The sequence below is a fragment of the Daphnia pulicaria genome, chromosome 6 (genome assembly GCF_021234035.1).
Source record: "Daphnia pulicaria isolate SC F1-1A chromosome 6, SC_F0-13Bv2, whole genome shotgun sequence".
Classification (NCBI taxonomy): domain Eukaryota; kingdom Metazoa; phylum Arthropoda; class Branchiopoda; order Diplostraca; family Daphniidae; genus Daphnia; species Daphnia pulicaria.
In genome coordinates, this window is record NC_060918.1 from 11,184,203 (window position 1) to 11,212,127 (window position 27,925).

Genomic DNA, 27,925 nt, shown 5'->3' on the forward strand with positions numbered 1-27,925 from the left:
GCTCACGGTTGCCAAAGATCCTGGTAGACGCTGCGTATAGTTTGAAAAAAAAGAAAAGAATACTTGAGTGCGCGTTCGTCTACATTATTACATATTACATCTTACATTATTATGAAGAAAAACACACACACCTATATGTGTCGACTGTATGCACACATTTCGAGTTAACCATGTTTGATGTTACAAAGACTTCCTGCTCATCGTCTCTTCATGCGTTGAAACGTAATAAAACGTTTTACACGTGTTACCAGCCGTATATACTAGTACACAACACAGCTCTAGAGTAGGGGGCTCTTGTCATGTCATCTTTTAATTACAATCCTTTCCATATGTTACCACTTGCGTTTCACTTCCCACCCCGTTCAAATAGAGAAGAAAGCCAAACACATAAAACGAAAATGCTGAGGGAGGTGAGACGATTCGGGGTAAAAAACAACAACAACAACATCATTACTAATATAATATACTGTCTGTAGATGAAAAGAAAATGTTCATGAATTCTGTCAGAATGATGTATATCCTTTTTGTAACTGAAATGAGTGGCGGTGCTTTAATAAAAAATGGCATTTCCAAAAGCGGACGGGAAAGACTGGATTTTTTTTTTTTTTTTTTGTAATGACATGGATAAAAGACAAATTCAAGGGGGGGGGGGGAGAAAGAGGTAAAAATGAAATTCAAATTCACACGCAGGTCAAAAAGTAAATAAACAGCCGAAAAAGGGAGAAAAAATAAATAAATGAGGGATACATAGAAACAAGAAGAAGATGGTGTATACGGCGTGTATAGGAAGAAAAGACTGATGTGCGTGATCGCAGATTCGGAAGAGGGAGGGAAGGAAAGTGGTCATTGACGCCTAAATGACGTCACGATGTTTTGTATTTGTATTTTTTTGTTGAGGTGGACAACAGTGACCGTTTCGCTCCGGCAAGAAAGAAAAGCGCAGGGCCTTTTGCTGCCCTAGAAAAAAAAATAAGGGGAGATAAAAGAACAAGATTAATGTTGTTTTTGTGGATGAACGTGCGGGTTTCCGTCACACGAGGTTCCGTGTCGCTGTCACTACACTGCGGCTACTGTATGTAGTTATGTTCCATCCAACAGAAATGTCGTGTCGACTCGACCACTCAAAAATCTAAAAAGAAGAAAACGAAAAAGAAGAAAAAAAAACTATTAAGACGGTAATAATAGTTATATTTTCGGGCCTCTTTGAAGCTCACCTTTTCCGTGTTTTTAACTGTTTCTCTCATACCTTTTACTGCGTGTTAATGAGCCACGCGAAGATTGGTCATCTTGGGCTGCCTGAGAGAGCTATATACAAGCGAAAATTCAATTTCCAAGGGAAAAAGAGACTTCAAAAGAAAATCATCTCGGAATAACGAAATAATAAAAAGAGCAGTAAACCGGTCGCTCGTAAAATGAGCAACTACGCAGATGACGGATAAAATTCGAACGGGCGACACTCCCCGACAGTCGTTAATCGACGAGCGTAGGGCCTGAATGGCTCCAAGAAACAAACGGCAATGACTGGCTGGCGCCTTATTTTTCCTCCTTCTCCGCTCGCTCTCTGAAGAAAAAAGAAAAATTAAATAAGAGGCGAAATAAAGAGAGAATATAAGTCTAGAAAGAAACGGAAACGGCTCTCACGGCCAATTCCACGAATAATCAATGAGCATTCATTCAACGCAAACGGGCCTCGAAAGCAATTTTCTTTCAGACGAAATTGGGCTTCGCGTATAATTCCAGCTTGTTGTACGTGCTGTACAATGGTATACTATACTACAGTATGTGTCCGCACACTGGCGCTCGAGCAGGTTGCCCCCTCTAACGTGAATAACATATCCTTGTGGATAGCTAGTGCGCGACCGCAGAGGGAAAAATGTAAGAGAACCCAACAGCAACTATTTTTTCTTTTTTGATAGTGTTCAACATGTCTCAGTACACCGCACGGCTATTGTGTTGAAAAAGAATAAGGCGAGCGTGTTGCGTCATTTCATTTTCACCCTCCTTTTTGACGAGATTAAAAAGTAATACCTCGTCGACCAAAGTCCTGCCAGGATTTTGTCCTTAATAACCCACTACAGTTTCCTGTTTGCCGGCGAAGGGAAAATTGGCTGACATAAGCTCATCGGATCAAATAAATGTAGATATGAGGCAGTGCAAGAGCTACACAGACGGTGAGACAGCCAACAACCCTCCTTGTCCCATGCAGTCGATCTCTATTCAACGCAAACTTGATTGGCTTCTCAATGTCTGGCGTGTATAGCTACCGGCTGGCTCTCCATCGATTCTCTCTGCTCTTTCTCTCTGTATGCTGTATTAGCAGAGCCTTTCATCGATACATTCCTTTGATAAATGCCAACATATAAAGCTTGTTATCGCATTCGCCCAATCTACTCGCTCACTGGTAGGGACTCTGTTGTCGGCCATTGCCAATCTGAAGGGGGGGGGGGCTGGCTTTCTCTTTTTCTTGACTGCTGCCTTTGAATGACCGATTTGATTTCCAGCGGTACCGCAATTTACCACCGCTCGAACGTCGACTGCGCCCTGGTTATTAGTACAGGCTTTGACAAAAGGCTTATAATCCGTGAGCTCCTTATTCGTGGACGGAAGAGTCGCTGGCTTCAAGGTGCAGTACTATATACACAAGACACCTGCCCAAATCTGAGAGAGACATGGAGGAGGAAAGCACCTGGAAAGAGGGAGGAAAAAAAAGGCAAAAGAATATATAATAATAACAAGTCAGTAGACTCTGGGGGGAAAAAAGTCGTGAGTAGCCAATGCGTGAACCATCATTTTTTGTTTTTTTTTCTTGGCATGAGTTCAGGCAAATCACAGCCAATTAGATAGAGACCGCCCTCACTGGTATGGCTGCCCGGTTGGTACTTTGCAGCTGCAGCTGCCTTTTGTTTTTGTTCGCCGCTGCTGCTCATATTTTATTTTACATTTTTCGCTAGATGTGTAGCAAGAGGGGGAAGGCAAAAGATTACCAAAAAATAAAATAAATAACAAATGAAAAGAAAAGAGAAATGACAGGCAAGACAAGGACACCCGTATAAAGATATGGGTTCCCTCCCGTGAATAAACTATTCGTCAGATACGCTGCTGAATTTTATAAATACGTTACAAGCTATATGCGGGGACCCTGCAACGGGAAACCGCACATCACGAAAGGGGCGAAACAAGACACAAAATGGACGTGATTGAAGCGATCGTGTCGTGACGGAAAGCAAGAAAGTTACGTTAAGTTGACAACTTCTCGTTTTCTTTTTCCTCTTTGCCGACAGTTTTTATCTTTCAATCATGTTCCTATTATAAGTTATGTCGGGATATACAATATCTGCATCGATACCGGCTCAGGGTTTTTTTTTACGAAATCAGAAGTTTATAAAAAAAAAATGCAGCTGTCATTATCAGCGGTCTCGTCATATATATACTGTGGGCAGGTCACTCGCCTTGTAGTGATTCACCAGGTCGCGCATCTACATATACATTATAGATCAACAATGAAATATACGAGAGTATATACACAGGTATTAACATACATAATATCCAAAATGAATCGCTTCTCTCCTTTCTACGTGTCTCATGAGTCATGAGAGAAGCATTATATCCTTAGCTCTACACCACCACCAATTGCCGCTTAATTAATTTTCGGTGCCGTTTCTTCTCTCTTTCTTCTCTCTCTCTCTCTCTCTCCCGCTGCCTTTTTCTTGTTATTCCTCCTCAGTTTTTCCCCTTGGCCTGGTTCAGCCAATCCTATTATCATTACTATGACCATTAATATGATTTACTGCCGACTATTATCAGTTGTTTATTCATTTCCACGTCACCGCTTTTTTTTCTCTTTTCTTTTCAAGGGCCTCCTCCCCTTCTTCTTTTTTTTTTCGTTTCGTTTCTCATTCGCTCTTTGGGGCTAATTGTTTCTGGCTGTGCTTGTCTTTTTTTTTTTCCCTTTTCCTGCTCTCTCTCTCTCTCTGGATATCTCTTCTCTGTTTTATTTTTTTTCTCGTTCTTTAGACATCGGTGATTTTCACCGCGGCAAACACAACCACACCAACGCAAGCACTTCAAGCGCGATGCTAATTTACGGTTACGATTATGACCATTGATTGTTAGTAGACAGCGTACGACCGGGAAAAAAGGGGGCGCAAGTTTTTTTTTAAGAAAAGAAAAAAAAAAGATGATGGTGAGGTGACGTAGCAAAGACACCGGAGAAGGCGCGTTCTCAAGCAACACAACTGTTGTTGTTGTGACACACTCAGGCAACTAATTACACCTGGGCCATTACCAACCGAACGCAGCGTGATGTCGCTCGCTCTCGTTGTTTTCTCTTGGTGTTTTCTTGGATTGCATGATTGCATCCCCTCGTTCGTTTTGTTTTTTTGTTCTTTTTTTCCGGTGTTTTTCGCCGGTTTTGTTTTTTCGCCTCCCAGCAACGGCAGCCGAACGCGTTCTGGGAGCTCTTGTTTGGTTAGATTTTCCTTTTGAAAAGGTGCCATCTATCCGTTTTTCCGCCCGTTTTCCCAACCACTTTTATTTAAACACAAAATGTGTTGCCTTTTGTGTGTGTTACTTTGACCAAACGCCGATGACAAACAAAATTGTAGATCAAAAATTTTGTTTAAAAAACAAACAAAAAGAAAACAGACAAATTGGATTTTGTATTTTGACCGACCCATTAATAAGACCGCGACGGAGAGGCAAAGAAGACACACAAAGTGTCCTTGGGAGTTAAGTGCTCTTGAATGTTCGTCATCGGGCGTGGGGAAGAACGAAGGTGAGGCGCATGTTCGCCATTTTTGATTAGATGGAACGAGAGAAGCCGGGCGTCGGGACGAACATAGCGGTGAGATGGATAAGTCCCTTACATGTTAAAACTTTGCAAGAAATGAACCCTTTCCTCATTTGCACCGGCTCTGTTGCAATGGACGCGGTCAAACACCTCCTTTCTCAGTCCCTCAATCATGATTTGCCATTGGCGAAGACATATCCAAACTTACGTCACTTATCCTATCGGTCAAACACGAAAAACCTCTTGAGCCCAGTCGACGTTATCGCACGAGTACTTCCATATCATCTAGACTGTCAACACAAATCCGCTTCTTTGTCATTTATAATTTGTATCAAAGATTTATTCCTTTTACGACCTATTTTTTTCCTGTCTGGGCCGACAATCGTTTCGCTCTCACTCTATAACTGTTGTGCGCATTACCTGTCCGTCTGTCCATTTTTACAATTCTTTCCTTGTTTCCTTCATTTTTCTTTTTGTTTTGTTTTGTTTCGACCCACCTCAAAGAGGAAATCAAATGCAAGGAGTCAAGGACCATGTCGTTTCCTTTCAAATTCGGCTGCAATGCAATTCCCAGCCGTCTGGCCTTGTCTGGCCCGTCTGCCCGTCTGGGCTCGAATCACAGCCCCGTGCTGGCAACGACAAATGCAGTGAACGCATGCTCGCACAGAGACGAGACGTCGTGCATAGAGAACACATTCAAACGTGCAGACAAATAAGACAAGCGCACACGCAAATTCAGACAAGAAGAAAGAAAAGGAAAGAGGAACGCAAGAGAAGAAAAAAAAAGAGACAAAAAGAAGAGAGAGAAAGAGCAAATAATTCACTTGAAATTGTCGTCATGACTGTTGCCATAATCCCGTTGTGTGCCATTCAAATGTGACAATATAATCACGCTCATACGCAAAAGTTGCATGTAATGCTGGATATCGATTATAAAAAAAACCCGCCCTCTTCTCCGCTTACTCAGTATACCGATGTTAGTTACCGCTCGTTCGTGGCAGTTCCTATTTCAACGCGCAAAAGAGCTATTTAGGCGAGAGGATGGGGCGTCATTATGTAATTCCACCTCACTTCCTCTCTCTCTCTCTCTCTCTCTCTCGTTCCATTGTATATTTATTCCTACATGGATACTGCTAATACTTATTCTACGCTACATACTATACATCGAGAAGAAAAAAAAGAGAGGAAGACGAGGCACCGCTCCGGTGGTCCGTCACCTCATCACCAGCTGGGCTATTCATTTCACAATTTTCCCATTTTTTTCTCTCTGTAAAAAAAAGAGGGGGTTACTCTTTAGTCTTTTGTCGAAACCATAAGCTTTGAACATGTGATGGAGCTCCCCCATCTTTCCACCCTTTTCCTTCCTTTTAAAAAATAACCCCAGTGTTTTGTGTGTATGTATACAATGCACACACAGAGCATATAATGTACATATACATAATGACTCAAAACGGGAGCCTCGAGGCCTCTACTTTTACTGCACGATTCTTCAGCGAGCGAACGTACGTACGAAAAAAGTAGGTGCGCCCCTGGTAGCAGCGAACACATTCGCCTGACAAATAGCAATTCAATTCCAGGAAAAATAATGTCGTACACACACGCTGAACGAATAATAAAAAAAAAGGAAAGGGCCGACCGGGAGAGAAGGGTGGGGATGGAAAAAGCTAATATAATGGAATGGATTTTCCATCATCAGGCTATAAGAATAGTAAAACAGAAAAACATAGTGTATGCTGCGGAAGAATAAGTATATGGCGGTTGGTGATGGCGGTGGTATGGTACATATATAGTGCGGCGAGGTACGTCTATAGGTACAGAACCATCTCTGTCTGGTAACCGGATAGCCCGGAGCGCGTGTATTGAATGGCAATATTGATGTGGATGGAAAGGGAATCTAGCGTAAAACCAATTGATCTTTAACAATCCAAATAGTTGGATGTTTGATCCGTTTTCAGCGCCTCAGAGCTTCACAATAACGACGCCGGTTGCTGTCATGACAACAAACAATACAACCGCAACTCCAGAACGCCGGACCAGAACAGAACCAGCGGACCCATGCACGCCCCCCTTCCCCCCCAGATCTGACCAATCCACGGGCTTCATTATTCATTCTTTTGGGTTTGAATGATTTCGTATTGATCGAGTTGGGTTGGCGGACGTGAATCGCGCTATAGATAGATTTTAACCCCCCAAGCCAGAGGGGGCCCGGGAAAATACACGTGGCTGGTCCGCCTCTATGCACGTCTGGAGAGTAGCAGCCTATACAACACGTCGGTAAAAGAGAGACTCTTGTTGGCAGGACGGTCGATACTTGCAGTCAGGCGCTCTCTTATACCCTTTATACCAAATTGCTTCCGTCGACGAAGCTGCCGAGCTACGCAGAATCGTCAAGACAGCAGCAACGGGGAATCAAACGGGATGTGAAAATGTCTGACACAATAGGCCGTTCAAGAGCGTAAGAGCAAACGAGAACTAGACGCCAAAGTTCCCCATCAAAATAACAAGACTCAAACAAAACCATCATCAGTAAATAAATACACACTCCAGTTGCAGTTGCTGCGGCAGCAGCAGCTACTACACGGATAAACCCAATGCAGCAATTTCCGCGCTATAAAGTACCGCGCCGGGTCCCGCCGTTGCAACCTCATTATCTGATAGAAATCAGTTTAGGTTCTCCTCGTTATTATCAGCGTGAAGAGAGAGAGAGGGGGGGGGAGAGAGAATGGAGGGAGGTAGCGTGAGGGAGGAGTTGGAAGGCGGGTTGGAAGGCGCGTCGTGCATGGCCAACTCAACAAAGTTCTGTCCACCTTTATCGATGTAACCTTTCACTATATGGGAGCTATCCACCTCTCCACCCCATTTCTCTACACCGTATTACCCAGGAGCAGCAGCACTGTAATTCCAAGTCAGGCATGCTGCCGGCCCGGACAGGCGGACACCGGCTACGACGTCCATATTTCTTTGCCTTCACTGTGTCGATTCTCGTCGCGTCGCTCCCCTTTCCACTGACGGAAGGAAAAAAGCCCGTACTAACTATAACATCGAGTTTTATCTCTCGCTACAATGCACTGTAATATCACAAGACAATGCTGTTACGACGGCCTTACGGATGCGAGCTGTTTGTTACAGCCTCAGATATATATACTTATATACTCGCAGATACATGTAGACGCGCGTCCTCTGTATATCCCCCCCCCCGTTCACCTCTCCGTTTCAATGTTTGCTTATTACGTGTCCGTTTTATCTCTTCTGTTATGTTTTTCCTGTCGTAAATCCTTTCAATAAAATTCCTCGTATGCACTTATGAAAAAAGAAAAGCCCTCGCCATATTCACTGTAGACACAAAAACTGCCTGGAAATAATCCACGCATAGCCTACAAAGAAATAAGAAAGATATAAGCAAGCAATAAGAAGTATAGCGGAATAAGAAAAAAAAAAAACGAATAAGGTAAATAATAAGCTATACAGTCGCCCCCCCCCCCCTCTTTTTTTCTATAAAGCAGGTTATTGCTATTGCCTCGACTACCGACAAAAACTTGGCGCGCGAGAATATTAGATAAAGTCCCGACGTGTGACAATAATGCGCATTGCGTGCCGCACGATACGCGCACCCTGCTGCCTACACAGAATTGGCCATGAGCGCAACGTGTTGTGCGATTCCATCGGAAACACTGTCACGGCACAGCCCTCCTCACCTCCCAACCCCAGAAACAACAACAACAAGCATCAGAGGGGGGGGGGGGGGACGAGCGAAGCGGACATCAATAAAGATAAAAACAAATCAAACAAACCAAACCCCCCCTCAAAAAAAAAAAACCAGGCGGCAATGAAATGAGTTGGAAATAAGGAGGGAAACCCAAAGGAGAGAGACGAAGAGAGAAGAAAAAGAAATAACTTTTGAAAAGGCGAAACGACGTCTATACGAAAGGAAACGAGAGAAAACGGTGGAAATCGTCAACTGGAACGTTTTGTGTGTACCAACTCGCTGGTTGAACCGCTCATCTATGATGGCACGATACGCCAGGCATTGCCATCTGTCTCGCACGGACAATTTAGAACCGGCATCTTTTTGCCAATGGTGTCCAAAACAGCCATTTATCCTGTGCGTTGTAGGCCTTTTTATGTGTTTTTCTTGCCCCTTCACTAATTTTTCATGTTCCCTTTCTTGCCGTCTCACCCCCGTTGTTGTCCGACTCGGTTCGGTCTTCGCGGCGTGGACGGAAAAGGAAACGAGCGCTTATTCGTCTTCTCCGCCGTTCTCCGTCTATCGTTTTCTCTCACTTTTGCGTCTTGCGTGCCACGTGATGCCCAAGAATATACCCCAGTAGTCCCCGACACGTACGTATCATTCGACATACTGCTCCGGTTAAGAGAAACAGACATAAATCCATTTAAAGCGACAGTATGAAACACGTTGCGCTGGGAGGTTAAAGGACGGTGCCTTTGATCTCGAGTGTCGTGGTCTCCCCCCGCGTCTATCCATCTGTTTCCTTTCGGAATGATGAAATCATCCCTCCTCAAGTTTCCTCGCTTAACTCTCACATCGCTCTCTGATCCTTCTTTTTTTTCTTCCTCCGTCTTATTCTCTCGTGTACGTTTACCTATGAGATTCCGTACGATGTATTTTACAACCCGGCATTTCACGCCACATAGAGTCGGGCAGCTTTCATTCAGGAGATGAAAAGAGACAAGCTAAGCGAAGAAAAATCTGTCCTCCTTTCACATTCCACTTCAAGTTGTCTTCTCTTGGTTGGTTTGTTCTTCTTTGGCTGCTAACTTGATTGTGATGTGTATATACGTAACAGTATACATCTGAGTGGGATGTATTACCGCTCCTGTCGCACGTCTCTCAAGCCAGGCATACAGAAGCATGCCATCTATTATATAGATATATAACAGAGATTCAATTCCAGCTTATTTCAACTAAATTGTGTAATCTATTCCATATCGTGGTCCATGTCACACATGAAAGAGAAAAGGTGGGCGATCTGTTATTGTCTGCCAAAATGTTTCTTCCGCATTAAAATTAACAGATGAATTTCAATTTTTTTTAAAATCAGACTCAGATCGACCATCTTTTCTTTCGACTGTGCAATCCTGTTGATAGTAAAATAGCCATTTGAATTGCTTCGAAGGGGAGAGTTGCTCCCAAAATGAATGCAATTTCACAAGTGCTAATTCCCTGTCGGGACCGAGAAATAACCAGGGCTCTGTCACCAAACTTCAGTCTGGATGAACCCAAGAGTGTTATATAATCAATCTACTTCCCCCGCCCCTTTTAACAGAACCATTCCAGCCATCACCGCCACCTCTGAGCTATGTAAAATGGCAGGGGTCTGATCAATAAAGCCAGCTGAATTGATTTTTCCCCCCTTCTTCTGGATCCTTCAAATTTTGACGAGAGCTTGTCAAACCAGAAGCCCCAATTCTCACAACTGTCCATATAGACTCGGTCCTCTGTATGTCCAGTTCAACCTCGAAACTGACTATTATGGAACGGTTGTTATTTCACATTTTTGAAGGGATAAAAAAAATCTTTGTTCCTTTATTGATTTTGCTCGGCAAGCAAATGAAAACAGAATATGCGGTAGGGTCGAAGATGGGTACTACAGAAAAAAAAGAGAAGGTTGGTGTGAAGTAGATGTTTGCTCAGCAGATTGGTGTGAGAAGAATGCGCCCTACCCAAAGCACACAAAAGGGAGGAGGTTAGAGGAGTCCGTTCACACAACTCACGCGCTACACACACAATCAAAGATGTGGGTCTCGACGGGTGGACAGGTCTCCATTGTCCGCCGTCCTTGTAGCTCAGAAATAGTCATTCTCTGCGCTTTCAAAGTGAAAGAAGAAAAAAAAAGTAGAGAGTCGTCGTACGAGTAAAGGGGTTAAGGGCGACAACGACGGCAGAGTGTAAGATATACGAGACTCACACAGCAAGTTCCTACAATGCGAATGAAACCATCGAATGAAATCCAAAGTGATTGGCTTCTTCTATTCCAATTGAAGTGCGCGGGGCAGGGCGCGGCTTGACAATCGGAGAGCAGGGTTCGTACAAAACCGAAAGGGGCGCTTTCTCATTTGTATCGCTCTACACCCTTGACTACCTTCCAATAAAGAATACACACAAGTATTTGGCTCTTATTTTCCACTAATAGTAACAAGGCGAGGGGGCTGTTATTTTGAAAACAAGGACCACTGAACTGTCAAGAGAGAAAAAGATATAGAACTGCTATAGTAAAAGGAAGAGCATTCATTTGACGAACCCAAAAAATCCCTACACACATACAGGCATACAACCTTTTCCTATGTGTTTGTGTCCTCCAGGTCCGCGAAGACTCTCCGCAACTGACAGGGGAGTGACAAGCAATCCAGGAGGGGTCTCCATGTATACTAGTCCCAACCACACAGTTGCAAGGGTCAACGTTTGGGGGTCAAAAAGTGTCAACGACTGTCACTCGGCTTGACACCCATCGTTGGCCCTTCTCTTCCAATCGCTCTGCTCCATCGTCAAACACGACCCGTGAACCCCAGCAATGGAAGAAGAAGAAAAAGAAAGTGTGCTCGTGAGCAAGATATATAGAGACTGTCTGTATACATATAAATGGCTTTATGTATGAGTCTGCTGGCTGAACGCACGGGGAGAGGGAAGCAGCCAGAAATGAGAAGAGAAGACACTGTCAATATTCTTCTTCGCGTTTCTTCTTAACCCTCCCTATATCTTCTCTACTTTTTTTTTCCTGTGGGGCGTGTCCATCAATGTCGTCTGGGGCCCTTTTTCTTTTGACCTTCCACCTCTGCCACGTTCACGGCCATCCTTTTCCGAAGAAGCAACCAAGCGGGGAAGGAGGTAGCCTACATAAAAGCCGTTTCTCACCAGCATAGGACTGCCGTCAAACAGGAGCACGCACACATTCGCTCCAAACTTGTATGTCTTGCTACCGCGTCCGTCACCACCGACAATCACGGTCTGACAAATAAGGAGACTTGACACTGCCAAGTGCCGACCTGTCACAATTCCTAAACAAAACTTTCGTTTTGTATTATAACTTGTTGTCCCTCGAAGGCCTCATTAACGACTAATCAAACACGGAGGAACGCATGGCAAGTAGTGTTAACATCACTGGCTGCCGATTTCGCGGCTTAAAATACGGCGCAAGGAAGCCGCGAGACGCAACACCGAATCCAGTCGAATCATTGTCCTGACAGTCGCACAAGTGTGTTTGTCATGTAGGGTAGCACGTGCCGCATATAGTACAGTGGCTCTTTTTTAAGGGGGGGGGTGGGGTGGGAGGGAGGGAGAAGAATAGAAATGGCATTGCGTCTTCCGAGCGCACTCATCGGCCCGGTGGCTTAATTATCCTATGAGCGCGCGTGTAATCCTGATACACTGAAACTGTCAAGGACCTGGTAAAGACAAAGAGAAGAGCCTCTCTCATTCTGTTGTCGTCTTGCTGCTGTGCAATTCTCCGGTCAGTTGCATGGGCTAAGCTCAACAATATTGTGAGAGAGAGAGAAGAGCTGCCGCACAGCTAATTAGTATCTGATATTTCAACAGAGGGAAAACCTTCGATTGTGGAAAAGACGAAGAGCAGAGAGAAAGAGAGATAGGAAGAAAGAGCTCTTTGTGTACGCAAGAGATCCAGTCGTGTAACGATGTCCTCGCGGCGACGACTAATCAAGTCCTGTTAAAATCCTCTTTCCCTTCTTTGTTTTCTGATAATTTCACCGAATTTAGAATTCACAACCACCATAGACAGCGTTCGATTTTTCTTCTTCTGCCATCTCCAATTCTTCATCGAACTGCTCACAAATCCCCTCGACCCTTATCTGCGCTTCTTTGAAATGTTGGAAAATGTTCCAGCACGTCAAAGCTCAAAGGGAGCATACTCGACCGTATACCATACAGATCTAGTGGTGATGGTTGCGGTGATGGTGGAGATGGAAAAGAGTGAGGAATCGATAATGCACAGTAAGTCGACAGAGCTCTGAACGGTGCCAAACAAACACAGAAGGCTCTGTTCACAAAAGCGCTTGTGAAGATGACTTGTCTGTTGCTGTGCTGCTGCGCCTTTTCGCTCGCTTCTCTCTCGCACTGGCTCAGTGACTTTATCGACGTCACACGGGCTGCACACTCATTTAAATTTAGACAAGAAGGGCTATGGAAAAAGGGAGGAGACTTCTGCACTTCACCAACAGCAGCAGCAGCAGTATAGCAGTCAGCCGACACAACAAGAGACAAAGATCAGACCGAGCTTTTTTTTCTGTTATTGTTCTATTCTCTTTCTATTTCCTTCATTTCTCTTTCTTCTCCAGTACAATCTTCTTTTGCCTATTCCTTCGTCGTCGTCATTGACGACGCCGTCTCCTTCGCAGCTTATTTTTCACGATGTCTTGCTGGTCTCTATGCGCTTCTTGGTTCTTGCCTTCTGCTTGTTGTTAGTGAATCGTATTTCCATGGGAAATGAGCACATTGATTCCTTTTGTGCGGGTGTGTTCTGAATGGCCTCTTCCCTGCGTCTTTCGTCTTCGCCTCGTCTCTCTCTCTTTCTCTATAACAGCGCTTTTATAGACTCGCTCTATTTCAAAATGTCTAAGCTGCCTCAAATGAGAGGCCGACAACTGACTGGCAGCTGGATGGAATCGGAGACCAATCAATGCCACTACTGATTTACGGTGACTGCTTCTAACCAGAAAAGAAGAAGTAGCAAAAAATTGGGGCAAAAAAAAAAAAAAAAAAAACTCGCCCCACACAAAAATTAACCAGTCAGAAAATAGTCCTCATCCGGAACCAAAATCGGTAAAAAGTGCGAAAGTCAAAACGCATTGACGACAACTAATGCAACTCGAGTCGCTTGAAAGTTGTTTGGAAAAGCCATTTCATTTACGACTTACAGTCGCCAAAATGAGATACGGATATATAGCAACAACTGCTGCAGTAGGAACAGGATTTAACTGAAGGGAAACTCAGCTAATGATGAATGCGTCTACAGTCCTAACTTTGATTCCTTGCTTTGCAGCTAGGCAACTATTCATACGGGACACGAATCGATTATCTGCGCTTCTCTCTTGACAGCTCAGTATAGAGAACGAGGCTGTACTATGGATGCAGTCATTGTCACTTCGTGATTCTCATTTCGATTCAGCCTCAGATTCAGAATTCCTTGCAGCTCTTTCCTATTGCTTCCTTACTGGCCTTTTCTTCTCTCCTCTTCAGTTCTCCCCCTGTCTCTTTCCATCCATACATCTATCTATCTATCGTCTAGAAACTCTCCAGTATAGACCCTCTAGACCACGCTTTAGATTGTGTCGAGTGTCCATCATCTAACTTCATCTGCAATTCCGCATTTCTTCTACGTCGTGGAACGGCAGCAAACTGGAATCCTTCGCCGTAGTCGCCGTCGAGTGGCATTAAGCAAACAGGCATGCCGTATACCAGTCACCATGCCTTTACTGCAAGGGCTTTGTTGTGCGGAAGCGCAAGTTCCAATTGGTCTTATATTCTCCCTTATCCTCAACGTAGGTCTTTCATGTTGAGTAGTAGGGAAGCGATGGCAAGTATACAGCAAGGATTTTCAAGGTAGGCCTATATCTAGTATATAGGAACAACTCACGAAAAAGAAAGACATGGACGATTTAAAACACCCCGCACTTCACCGATGTATAGAAGCTAAGGCAAATTTTGTTTTTTATATTTATGTTGCCGATTATATGTTGCGGAATACGGGATGCTGCAGCGGATCTCCATGTTTTTTTTTCTGGGGAATATTAGCACGTTGGTCTTAACGGGAGTAGTAAGGGAATTATTCTGACTCGATCAGATTCACATCGAGATGTGCACTCAACGATCAACGGTCATCATCTCCGCATCACACCACGAAGACCCGTGTTCGAATCCTTGTGTCTCCCAATTGTATCCCACACTGTGTTATATAACCTGTATGTATTGCTCGTCTGCTTCGTCTGTATATGCTGCTTCCAACCTAACCTCAATATCTAGCTAGTAGATCTCTCGACTGGCAAGGTGCCTTGCTCTGACCGGCAACGTGATATAAGTCACCCTGAACTGTCATGGCAGTCACGGCAATGCATTCACACCGCTTTAGGAGCCTGTATCACCGGGTCGTAGCAAGTTCTCACTCCAAATTCCTTCCCTTTTATTGAAAAATTTACCCAAGTCCTAATACCAAATATACTAATAGTAATGTCTTTGGCAGAAAATTCAAGTCACTCAAATATTAATTTACAAAATCATTCATTTCTCTAAGTTCTTCATTTCTTCGGAGTTTTCTCAAACCTGAATAAATCATCATCAAAATTTCGGTTGAGTCGTTAAATGGGCTTGAATTGTAAAAGGTCGGCTAGATGGTGCAGAATGTTACGGCTCAACCGAACACAGCCCAATGAGATCGTATAACAAAAAACGGCCTAGCTGAATATAGCTAGCGAAAAAAAAACGAGATAAGGAATAAAAAGCAATGGAGAAGAGAACGCTGGGCTTCATTTTGGCAGAAGATCATCAAGGCGAGAGCCTCTTTTCCAATCGCAAAACCCCGATATTTTTCTGGAAGCCATGCTGTCGATGATAAGAAAAGAGTTAAATTAAGATGGCGAACAGCGGAGATGAAGAGTGCATGCGTGGGACGGAGGTTTAGGGGTTCTGCGCGCGTGCATGGAAGACTTAACTGAACTTGTGTGTATAGCATGTAGGCAGAGTAGGCTACTGCCGGTTGACTACGATACTATATAGTATGGGCCAATGAAACTTCCTGGTTGATGGGGCGATCCGACGAAAAGCTCTCCGTTTTCCTTCCGGAGGCTTCCGCGGTATAGATCTGTGCGTTCTCTAGGCAATGATACAGAGACCGTAAACCTGTCTCGAAACGGAATCTTCCTATTTCTTCTTTTTTTTTTTTTTTACTTTCATTCGTTTTTTTTTTTTTTAGTTTGGTTTTTATTCTGTTGATGTGTTGTTTTTATGAACATTGTATGTTCGACAGAGAACTCGCCGGATGTGTCGGGCACGGATGCTGCATATCTCTGTGTGACGCATTTCGACCGTCTATGACCGACACTGCAGTATAGAGGCCAGAGATCCAGCAGGAAAAAAATACAAGGGTCGATAAGAGAGAAGGCGAACAAAAGGAAAGTATAGAATACATAAAGGAAAAGAAGCAGAGGAGAGAAAACAATCGCCTCGACGCCAATCGAGATGATGGTGTTATTTACAATCGAGGCAAGCCCCAAGGCCCTGTCATGCCAATCAATTAGGATCCCCTCTTTTCTCGTTCTGTGCCTTTCTCTTCATTTCAAATCCCTCGCATAAGTTAGTTTGGTCTTCGACACTGTAGTCTGTATAGCGAGCCTGAGGAGGCCTCTTCAGAATCGCCTCGTCTTTCCCCGAGTTCCAGTTTTTATCCTGTCCAAGTCTCTCGCGCTCTCTCTCTCTCTCTGCTCTCTCTTTGCTCCATCTACTTTCCCAGCTCCTCTTTCGTCGTCGACTGTCGTTGCCGCCTATTGTATCTATACCCCTCTTCCGTCCGTCTGTCCGCTCATCCGTCTATATCCATACCACTCGATTGGAGCTAGGTCCTTGTACGACGAGCAACTATATATAAGAGGGGCCTCAAACAAATTGGATTGTGTGGCGATGGCAGAGAGGCAGACGACATAGAGACAGAGAAAGAGACAGCTAGAGAGTGAGCGAAGAAGAAGAAGTCGAGGAGATAAGCTTCAAAGACAACGACGCAGCCTATGGCAACGTGTAGACGAGTGGAAAAAGAAACTTGACTACAAAAAAGACGACTTGGAACTATACAAGGCCAAGATTGATCAAGTTGCTGTAATATGTCAGACGCGCACCAGGATCTTGAAGGATTGCACAGTAGGCAGTAGGGAGCGATCCGTTTTCTTCGATGACATCAAAGACTAGTAGTCCTATCTCAAGATGAGGGGAGAAATCAAATACAAGCGACGACATCACCATCATATCGCCACCACTAACGCCCGCCACTAACGCCACCAGGCCCAGAACTCAATATCGCCCCTCTGTATTGTAACTCAAGTCCAACATATAGATGGTGATAATAAAGAGAGAAAGAAGAATAAGAAGAAAAAGAAACGAATAAAAGGGACTCGCGCGGCTGAAGTGGATGGCGAAAGAGGGAATGAACGTCGTTGGGAAGACCGACCGAGAGCAGAAAAGCCATTCTCTGAAATATTTATTAACTAGAAGTAATCCTTCTTTGCCAAAGTTACAAAGACGCAAAAAAAAAATGCCATCATCGTCTAGCGTTAGGGATCTTAAATCGGCCTGTCTTCGTGTTCGTCCAAAACCCCACGACATCGAGATAACGGCCGAATACTTCGTTGGTTTCTTGTTTTTCCTTTCCTACCACATCACACACACACACACACAAATATATTCGCCGCCATCCCTCGACTCTTAATAATGGGCAACCAAGTCTTGAGCGGCTTTTACCTAAACCCTGTAATTCACTTGCCTCCAATCCTGCATCAAATGGATCTCGATGCCGTCGTTTCCAACTGCATCTCAAGCTTCCGACTCTTCTTTCCCCCATTTATTTATCATTCCGGGCTTCTGGCTCGTCATCGATTCACTGCGATCCCTTCACTTTCCTTTCATTGCCCTTTAGCACTCTGCTTGCGCGTGTTATTGTTGTCTTGACGTGATGTCATCGTCATCAGTGTTGACCGCTCCCCCTTCTAGAGCGGCTCTGGATCCTGTTTACCCTCAGTGATAGCACGTAGCAGCAAGGGCGCACAGTGCTGAGCGAGAAAAACACTTGAACCAGACACACTGAATGACTAAGATAGTGAGGAACAAAGAAGAGGCAAATAAAAACAATTTCCCCCGATGCGTTCCACGAAACAGCAACCTAAGTTTAGGATCCTTGGCCAAACGAATGGAGAACCAATCGACTATAAGTCTCCCCAACTATACACACTATACTTCTTCTCCGATTCCTTGCTCGTCCTGTTTCTTCAGTCCTTTTGCTTTTCGCCTTCGCATTCTCAGACGACTCCTCTTGTAATCAAATCAACGATGCATTGTGAGGCCACGTAATTTTAGGATGCTGTGTGCACGCGCGCGCACGGTAGACATTGACTCACGTAGGACAACAGACGGCGGGATATATAAAAGAAGAGAAAGAAGAGAGGCTAAGCAAAGAGCCAACTGGACATGGCAAGAAGAAGAAGGCTTTGGTACTGTACATAATTAGAGTTGTTTCTTATAATCTCCGCCGCTTAATTTTGACATTCACAAAATCAAACACGAATTCTTATCTCTTTTATTATAAATCCAGTGACATACCCCTAAGACATCACGACATCAAGCAGAGCCAATTTATGGCCTTAAAAAAATTCCCAAGGTTTTTTTTTTCTTAACTTCTTTTTTCTTTTTTTGATTTAGAGGAGAAATGAATAAACTAACAAACACAACCTCATAGCAGCAAGTCAGCAGCAACAACAAACATGACTGGCATCAACGAAACGCAGCCGGCAGAGCACATCGTTAAGCACTAGAGACTTGCTATGAGAGAGAATCATGACGAAGGGAAACTCTTTTGGGAAAACAAGGAAACATAGAGGAGGAGAGTCAGCAGTGTCTATGGAATAAGAATCCAACAAATAAAGACGAAGAGATGGAGAAATGCCATATAGACGGTACAACAGAATCGGCAAAGAGGATCAAGAAGATCGGGAAACAGTAGCAAGATGAACAGAGCACAGAATGGGGAATACAGAATACGGACTAAGAAGACTGAGAAGACTCCCAAAACTTAGCGTCGAGACGTAGAAAAATTGGATCTAAGCTTCTTACGGCGCGGCCTGGGCGCGGCATCCGTTCGTTCGGCCACCGGACGAGTCAACCCCCAACCCGCCTATACCAAAGTCAAACCACCGCAGACAATTCTTTGAGCGCTCACAAAAGTAAAAGTAGTAGAAACAACTTCCCAAAATAAAGCAATGAAAAACGACAAAAAAGAAAAGAATTATGAAGAAAAGAAGCTTTAATGTGATATCAGCACGAAGGCCAGAACAAATAAGCATGCGACCGAGTGCCCGCCGTTTCCCATCGTTCATCACTTCCACCCAATGGAACACATTCAGTTCAGCCCGAAATATTGTCATTATCTGACTAAAATATCCACAGCCCAAAGCACCCCGCCCACTCATTCGAGCAAACTATTCTACAGTTCTCAATTGCTGGTTTCAAGACTCAAGAACAAAAGAATCAAAATCAAGAAGTAGGGAACAAAGAGCGGATAAAGCGTCGTCGTTGTCGTTGGAGCTACTCGCCCATGATCGGCGCACGTTTCTTGGTCCCAACCTTCCTCCCCCAACCGACCGAACGAATGAAAGAACAACCAAGGGAAGAGCATCAAATCAAGTCCCGTTTTTTTTTTTCGTAAGCCCAATCTCGCGTGAGTCCTTATTTCTTTGTCGTGTTGATTCTTACCCAATTTCTCCGACTACACACCAGGCAATGCAAACAGAAAACGGAATAACACCCAAATCGGATTTCTGGCCCACAAACTTGTTTTTTTCATCATCGCTTTCGATGCGTTTCTGAACCATAGACCAAAGTCGATGGCGAGAAATAATTGAACTGTGATAGTATATGGTCGATAGTTATCTCGTGCCATCGTCATAAATCTCGCAGAACATCACGGAACCCCCTCCCCCCGTCCTTTGTATAAAAATCTGTGTCTCCCCCATCCTTGTCGAGAAAGGGATGTGTACATGATAACCATCGCAATGCTCACTGCGGCAGCAGCGGGCGGTAGCGGCCGAGGCGGCGGTAACGGCGGCACTATACCAGAAACTGAAATGAATCAAGATTATCTTAAAAAGCTTTATTTACTGGAAATCAAACCATCTGATTGTATAGATGAACTGGCCGCGTTTGTATAGTTGCACACATGAGCATCTAATTTATGTCTTCCAGGTAGTGCGTGTGTACACAGAAAACTTTATACTGATAGTTGCTGTGCGTCGCCCTCTATTCTCCGTAAACGATTGCCACCTTTATCTCTCGAGTTTCGATCTTACGCAACGACCCGCGACCGCTCACTGTGCCAGGAAAACTAACAGCGTCAATAGACGCTTGATTAACCAGAAGCGAATCCTTAAAAAAGAACATTCGGTTCTACATTCAAAGAGATTTATGTTCTTCACTGCCACCGGGAGATCCGCTGCCGGTGAACCAAAAAGGCTCACAAAGTCCCGAACATCCTCGTTTTCTTCCCCTATTTTCTTCCTCGATATTTCACTCACAGCTCAAACTTCAAAACCGGAATTTTACGATTTTCGTTTTTTATCCTCAATTAAGAAGAAGAGATCAAGAGAACTTTGTATTTGCCTAGATCTTTATCTCTAGGCAATATATCTCTCGCGTGTAATATGCATCAAGTCTGTTAGATTTTTCTTTTGCTTTGCTATGTCTTCAATTTTACGATGTACCCGGCATCTCTTGCCAAATCACAAGATCCAAAAGAAATCTAGAGAAAACTTGGGTCTTCTCTTTCGCATGTTTATATTCATCTGCAGTCTGCACACCTACCACGCGAAAGCTACGATTTATGCATCTTGTTTTTTTCAGAGAAATGACCGAAAGAGAAGAAAAATAAAAAAAGAATCGGTAATGATCAGCAGCAACTCGAAGCGCGCTTGTACAGACTCGCAAAAAGCGGCCGAAAAATAACCCACCAAAAATAAAATATTATACGTTAAAAAAAAACTCCTCCTGCTATACATGCTATACGTATATAAATATATGTAGAGAATCAATCGCAATAAATTTCGAGCTCGTAGCCGAGGATCTAGGCGCTAATAGAAGGGAGCTCGAGTCACAAGGTGCCATTAAACGAATAGGACCATTGAGGCCATAAAAGACATCCTCGCTTTGCAGTAAACGTCCAAAACTACTTTAGCTACTCTACTCACTATACTATACACGCCGCCGGTCTCCCTCTTGTGTAACCTCCTCTCCTACTCTCGCCTTTAGGGGCCTCCCTCCTGCTGCTGCTACTGCTGCCGCTACTGCTGCGTGAGCTTCTGCTTCTGTCGGTCCCGCGGCTGATTTTTACAGCCATCAAGCAGCTTCCTAAAGCGGGAGGTTTTGGTAGTCATCTGAAAAGCTCGGCCCGACTTCCACGAGCTTTTCTCGTAGATTTTCTCGGAACAATATAATTGGCACGTTTTTACTTCTTGTGCGAGCGACACGAGCGGGAAGACAAGGAAAATCTCCGGGCAACCATCACCATCCATCAATTGGGAGGGGGACGCTCGCTCGCTAATTCTTCTTCTTCCAATCAAACGGGCGTCAGCACTTTTCAGTCTACTCGTGTTTTGTTGTTGAATTAGTTGCCCTCATTGTTACGTATTGGGTAGCCGGGGTAATCGCCGTGCCCTGCTCCACGTCTCCGTCTCCGTGCGCGAGAGATTCTTTATTCTCGTCTTCTTCTATCTCCGCAAATTGCCGTTACGGCACTCTTGATGCGTCAGGACAGGAAGTCTCCCCCCCTCTTTTATTACGCCGGGCATTAAAAGGAGAGAAAAGAAGAAGAAGAAGAAGATAAGAACAAGAAGAAGGAAACGTACAAAAGATACGAATGAGCCGACTGTGCCGTCGCGTATCCTGCATTTGAATCCGCTGGCACTCACTGGTCCTCTTTAAGTAAGCCTTTCATTCGCAAAGATGATAAGGAAACGGTCGTAAATGAACCAGTTCGGACGTGTCGGCTGCTCGGGAGCGCGTGAAAAGAGAAGTGGGCAATGGAGAAAAAAAAGGGGGACATGTATGCGGCGCAGTGCTGTATATGGTCCCGTATAATATATAGAAAAGAAAAGAAAAAGAAAATTCAAGCGCCCTCATTGATAATTCCATTTCAGCCCACACTCTCGCCCCAGCACACCACCTAAAGGCCAGTGTTTGATGATAGGCAGCCCCGTGGTTTTTATGATCTTATTTTTTATTTTATTTCCCTGGGAGTTGGGGCGGCGGCGGCCGGATCGGGGGCTGTTCCAAGGAAGGTGTACTCAAAGGAATCGCACCGATGCCTGCTGTTACAAGTCCATAGAAGCGAAGGAAATGAGGGAAGAAAAAAAAGAGATGCGCATTTCACAGCTTGCCGTCATCAAACGAGGCAGGAGGAGCAAAAGGAAGAAAAAAAGGGCAAAAAGAAAAGGGCAAAAAAGAAAATCGTCTTTTACTTTATAGCTTCCATTGCCTACCCCACCGCATACTCGGTTGGTTCTCCATTTCCACCCTACCCCAACGCACACACCACCAGCAGACGGACACTCTCTTTACCGCTCGGCTGAAACATGCATACATATTTATGACTATCCTGTTTACCGCTCCAAATCGCACGGCGAGTTGCGTCACTTGGAATTGGCTGGCTCTTTTGGCTGTTGCTTTTTTATTTTTTTTATTTTTTTCTCCTTTTGTAGCTTTCCTTTCCGCTTCCCTATTTCGGCGACAGCCCCACTTGCCCCGTCAAACAACCCGCATTTCACCTCGTCGCTCTCTCGCTCCCCCTTTTATAATGTGTATGGCACCTCGGTTTCGAGTGCGTCGACTATTGGGTCTTTTCCACGTGTATCGTTCCTGTCTATACACTCGCCATCGCTCCTGCTGACTGTAGCAATTTGCACATCAAAGTAGGTCGATAACTCAATTCCTCGACCGCAATCAATATGGAGGAGCACAAACGAGAACCAAGGCGCCAGTCAATCTACTCAACGTCCCTTTTCTCTCTCTCTCTCTCTCTCTCTCTCTCTCTCACTGATGCCCTGTCAGCCTCTTGTCATCGGAACACGTTATCCCTTTCATCGGTTGAGTATGGCGCATCGACCGTCGGTCTTAATACCTCCTCTTTATGGCGCTATACCTTGTACGTGTATCATATACTTCACAGTATGCCACTATTATATAGCGCGCTGCCGGGGCCCAACTTTGGGCGGCGAAACCTTATATACCAGTTTCGCTCTGGCACTTTCGCCTAGTTACGTATATTTTTTCTTGTGGACTCATTTCGGCCTGTCAGTCGATTGTCATTCGACGACGAGAGCATATAGTGCTGCGGGGAGAGAGCCAGCCAACGCCGAATAAACACAGGCGAAAAAGGAGAGAGGCCTCACGTGGGCACGAAAAAGAGAGAAGTGCAAGAAAATCGGACAGAAAGAGAAGCACAAAGTCAACATACTTGATAGTCATAACTCCCGAGGCCGCAGATAGGCTACCATATCGAATGTGTATCTATTCCCGGCAAACTCGCAAATAGGAAAAGCGCTCCGAGATCAAAGAAACCATTGCAGCGTCCTAGTCGTCGTCGTCAAAGAATCACGTCGTCCTAAATCAGAAGCTAGCATCTATTGAAGTCGCGCCAATAGCGGAAAATCCGGAGGAAAAAAAGAAGGAGAAGAAGAAAAAGAGTAGGAGAGATATATAGAACGACTTCTATGTCGAGAAGAGTTTCTCCCTCCTCTCCCGTGATCAATACTCCGCCTCATAAAGCCCGGATCCTATCAAACTGCGGCGGCCGACGTCAACTGGCCCGTCCATTTCTTATACAACGAGAGAAGAAGAGGGACAAAAAAAAATATAAAAAGAGCTGGGCGGTTTTGCACGTCAAATAAGTCTATAGACATAGTGCGGCCTATAGTGGGTTGGAGAGACTCGTACGAATTATTGCCATCGAAACGGCCCATTTCATCACGTTGGAAAGGGGGGAATGTCCACACACTCCAAGTCATTCTTCATGTTTGTATATCTCTCTTCTTCTTCTTCTTCTCCTATATTTCCAAGGAGACGAAGGGAAAAAAATACACGCCTGTCCGCTCCATAATAGACTTTTTGTTGTTGTTGGAATTGCTTTGAGATAATTGAAGGAGGAGGCGGCGGCAGAGGCGGAAAAGAGGAGGTCAGAAGAAGTGAAAGAAACAAAAAAATTGAAGAAAAACGATGGGGGTAAAATTGTTTGGTTTTTGGTTTTTTGTTTTTTGTTTTTTGTTTTGTTTCTCGGGTCTTTCTAGGCACCTGGTGAAGTAGTTGATGTAAGCGCAACGACCGACGACGTCTAGCCGAACGATTAGGTCTCTCTGTGTTTTTTTTTTTTTTTCTGTGTGGCGGTATAGAAGGCGACGCGGTTTCCCGCTCGTAAATCAGTCTGTCAAGAAAGTCTCGGCACTCGGGCACCAAAATGGTATCATTGCCGAATTGAAAACAGAAAGAAAGTAGGGAAGAAGTTAGGAGTAGAAGAGAGAGACCGAAGGGAAAAAGAAATTATAGAGGCATTTATATTTATATAGAGTCGTCGTCGTCGTCTTCCAAGTCGACGTGTAGAGAGTAGAGTAGGCACTATATTCCCATCTATGATTACAGGGTCTCTGTATCAGCAACTACCGCCTTGGGAACATTTCAGTCAAGCCAGGCCGTCAGAGCCGTCAGATGGTTATATACTGCTTCGCAATAGACTAGACGAGGGGAAATATTTTCCGAGATGTATTTGACACGAGCATTACACGCACACACCCAAAGTCTCTGGAAACTTTTTGGCAAACCAATTGGGGCGAGAGAAAAAAGGATATAGTCAAAGCACAGTCAAGTACAGAGCTAGACACACAGTGCAAGTAAACAAAATCAAAGGAAAACACAACAACAAAGATGATGCGAGGGAGGATCGAATTTTTAAGGACTCCACATGTGAGATACAGTGTTGATGGCATGTACACGTAGTCAAACGGAAAGACCCGGCTAATCGAAAGAAGCCGACCAAGAAAAGGGAGAAAAAAAGGGGGAAAAAAAATAAAACGTAACGTTTCGAAAGTCACTTTCAAGTCCTCCCGATAATCCCGAGCCGTCAAACCAAATCAATGCATGAAGAAGTAAGTCTTTCACACACTTGACTCGGTCCTTTGCGCACATCTAACATTGTGGCCAGGTGAGTCAAACACAAATAAAGTGAGTCAACCTTTTTTTTAAGAAATCCTCTTTATACAGCTCTACTCTGGTTCGTTTGGCTGGCTATTTCATTAAATCTATAGATAACCTGTTCAGTGATCGATTTCTTTCAACGTCAGCGGCTCGTTATGGACCGCAGCAAAGACGGTGGGGGCGAGGAATACAAGAATAAGAGAAAAAAGATGGTGGACACGAGTCCAAAGGTGATTCCTCCTTAGCTCAAGCGACCCATGTCGGCAATCCCATTCGAGAGGAAGAAATCAATACGTACAGGCTCCCCGTTATTGAGCTGAGCAACTCTTTCAACAAAAAGAAAGAAAATAAGGAGGACGAAAATGATGATCTTCAGCTTTATTTCGCTTCGTCGCAGCATGTCTCTAATACACAGCACAGCAGCGCAGGGAAGAAAGAGGGAAACGAGCCGAACCCCCCCCCCCCCCCCCACCAGATAAACACAAGTAATGGAAGAAAATGTCGCATCGAGAGAGAGATAAAGACCTACTTTTCATCCCTTTTTCTATGCAGCAGCTACTCGTCGTTCCTTTTTATTAACTTCCCGCAGTCACCGGGTCCGACGTCATCGATTGAGCTCCACAATGCAGCAGGGGGGGGGGGGATACACTACCGCGGACCAAATTTTCAAAAAGTATATGAGAAATATAACGAAATAAAAAAAAGAGAGAGAGAGAGAGAGAGAGACGACCTTTTTCCAAGGAGACGGCAGCAGACGCAGAAAAGTAAAGGAAAAAAAAATAGTTTGATATTTCTACGGATATTGTAGAATCACTATGGAAACGGGAGAGGCGAATTCGCTTTCAATCAGCAGATAGTTCCGCAGTGACAAACATACACCGCTGTCTAACTCTCTCTTTTCGGATCGTTACATATCGCAATAGACGAATAATATACGGGCTATCCGGTACAAGTGAATGAAGAGCGTCTACAGAAAAAAAGGGGCGAGAGAATAAGAAAGAACAAGCCCGAAAGAATTTCTGACAAAAGGTGAACCATCAAAGGCGAGCGATGATGGATGCTCTTATTCTCCAGACTTTTTTTTTAGTTTTTATTATTTTTCTGCAGCGTCTCAATTGTTGTATATTTGGAGCAGCGATCTTTGATCGAGGAGAGGAGTCTATACTCATCGGAAAACATAAAAGAGAAGGGCCTGGCCCCCAAGTGATTGGGTCGGACGGGAACATTATACATACACAATACACACGCGGGCAAAAACGGCCGTTCCCAGTGTAGACCTTGGGTGACGGCACCGTCGGTAACCAATGGTTGCCAAGGGGTTTCGGAGTCATCAAAGCTGATTCGATCTCGACCGAAAACGCCAACAAGAAATCTTTTGATGAGTGTATTCATTCCAAGCCTTCAAGTTTTCTAAACTTTTCGTGACATTCTCCCGCGACGCTCTACACACACACCAACCCCCCGGCCGCCTCACTCGGCCTCCGTTTCCTTGAACGACTTTGGCAGGCGACATCAAACAACTATTTGAGAGCTATTTACGCTCCAGCTGGTCGTGTGCTGACACACAAGACTTTCACTCACGGTCGACTGATTCTCCATTCCCCCCCCCCTTTTTTTTCTTCTTATATAATCACACAGACGGAGATGGATAAGAGAGAGAGAGAGTGAGAGGGAAAGATACTTACAATCACACACGGCTCCAATATATACAATCAAGAGATTGACCTACTCGAGTGGCAGAGTCGGGGGAAAGGAGGGGGTGCAGTCCAAACGCCTACGAGACTTGCCAAGGCACAGCAGTTGACGAATAGGATCGGGGGGCGCGCGATGGCACCGCTGCTGCTGCTGTGCTGTTTCGTTTTGTGCTTATTGGCATAAGCTAACGGCCGAAGGGATCACACAGGCTGCGTCGACAACAAACGCTGGCGGAAACTAGGGCGTTGCTGCTGTGTATAGGCAGAGAGAGAGAGAGAGAGAGTCAAGAAGGAGGGTAGCAGGAGCGAGAGAGAAGGGTGGAACGACAAGGACAATGAATTAGACGAGAGAGAAGCTAAGTCAATAGTGGATGAGACGGTTGCCCGCTGTGTACTGTTATATAGACGGATATCTTTATAACATCGCACACACTCTCTTTTCTGCAGTCTTTGCCGAGACAGTTTCCTTCAGCCTCGTCTCGCTCTTTCTCTTTCTTTTAAGGATTTTCCTTCTCTGCGCTGATGGGATATGATTACGTCTGAGCGCTGGAGAAGAAGAAAACAGGGCAAACTCGGTTCGGCCAGGGTTGTGAGAACGAGTCAGTCCTCGGCAGGAGAGAATGAAACGGTCGGGACCATACAGGATCATTCACGTTCAGTGCTTCATAACACGAAGCCATCGTCACACAACATAGAGAAAAAAACAAATAGAAAGAGAAGGAAGGATGGATGGATATATCCAAGGTCTACAAAATGAGAGGGGGGTGAAAGAGGGAGAAATAAGTCGAATAAAAGATCGTTAGTACAAAGTAGAGCAGTATACACCACACAGCAGCAGAAGCCAAAAGGGAGGTGAAGGGAAAATAGTCTAAAAGCTGAAAAGTCTTTTTCCGTACAGTTGAATATGTAGCGCATACGTCTCGCGTGTGTAGAGCACGGCCGTTGATGTAACGAGCCGGAAAAGGGGAACTTCTAGACTGGTATACGTTTTTCATTGTCACACACACACACACACACACACACAGAGACATAAGACGGGAAAGAATGAGGGCCTTGCATCACGATCTAGTGACTAACGTCTATTCAAGACTATATATATACTACAGGGATAAGCACTCTCTCGGAGTCACTCGTCAGTATCAAGTTGGTGGGTTAGAGAAACATTTCTCCCCGACGACCCCCGACGACTTCTCTCGTTCCCTTTCACCCCGGACAGAAAGCCCAAACAGACAAAACTACAACCCAGGAGAATGTAAAGTAGAAATGATATGCCAACCCTGTCCGCTTTTACTTGGATTTACAGGGACGGACTATATCTATACGAATTCGAGCATTTGTCTCTTTTGGACGGCGAAAAACGAAGCCAAGTAGCTAAAAACAAATAACAGGAGTTGTTTCGTTCCGCTCAACTTGCTGTGAGATGCTCCGGCGCCACCTTTTAGGGAGAAAATCTCGATGGAGAGTTGCTAGGGGAGGAATGTG

The 27,925-nt window shown here is 44.6% G+C and overlaps 1 protein-coding gene across 1 annotated transcript in view; it reads right to left on the reverse strand.

The window, feature by feature from the left end:
* Nucleotides 1–1,237: 1,237 nt before the first annotated feature.
* Nucleotides 1,238–27,925, reverse strand: part of LOC124344416 (cysteine and histidine-rich protein 1-like) — a 115,482-nt gene continuing 88,794 nt past the window's right edge. The window contains exon 8 of the mRNA XM_046797953.1: nt 1,238–1,561. Within this exon, the coding sequence (XP_046653909.1) occupies nt 1,421–1,561 (141 nt within the window). The 3' untranslated portion in view covers nt 1,238–1,420. The remainder of the gene's footprint in view (nt 1,562–27,925) is intronic.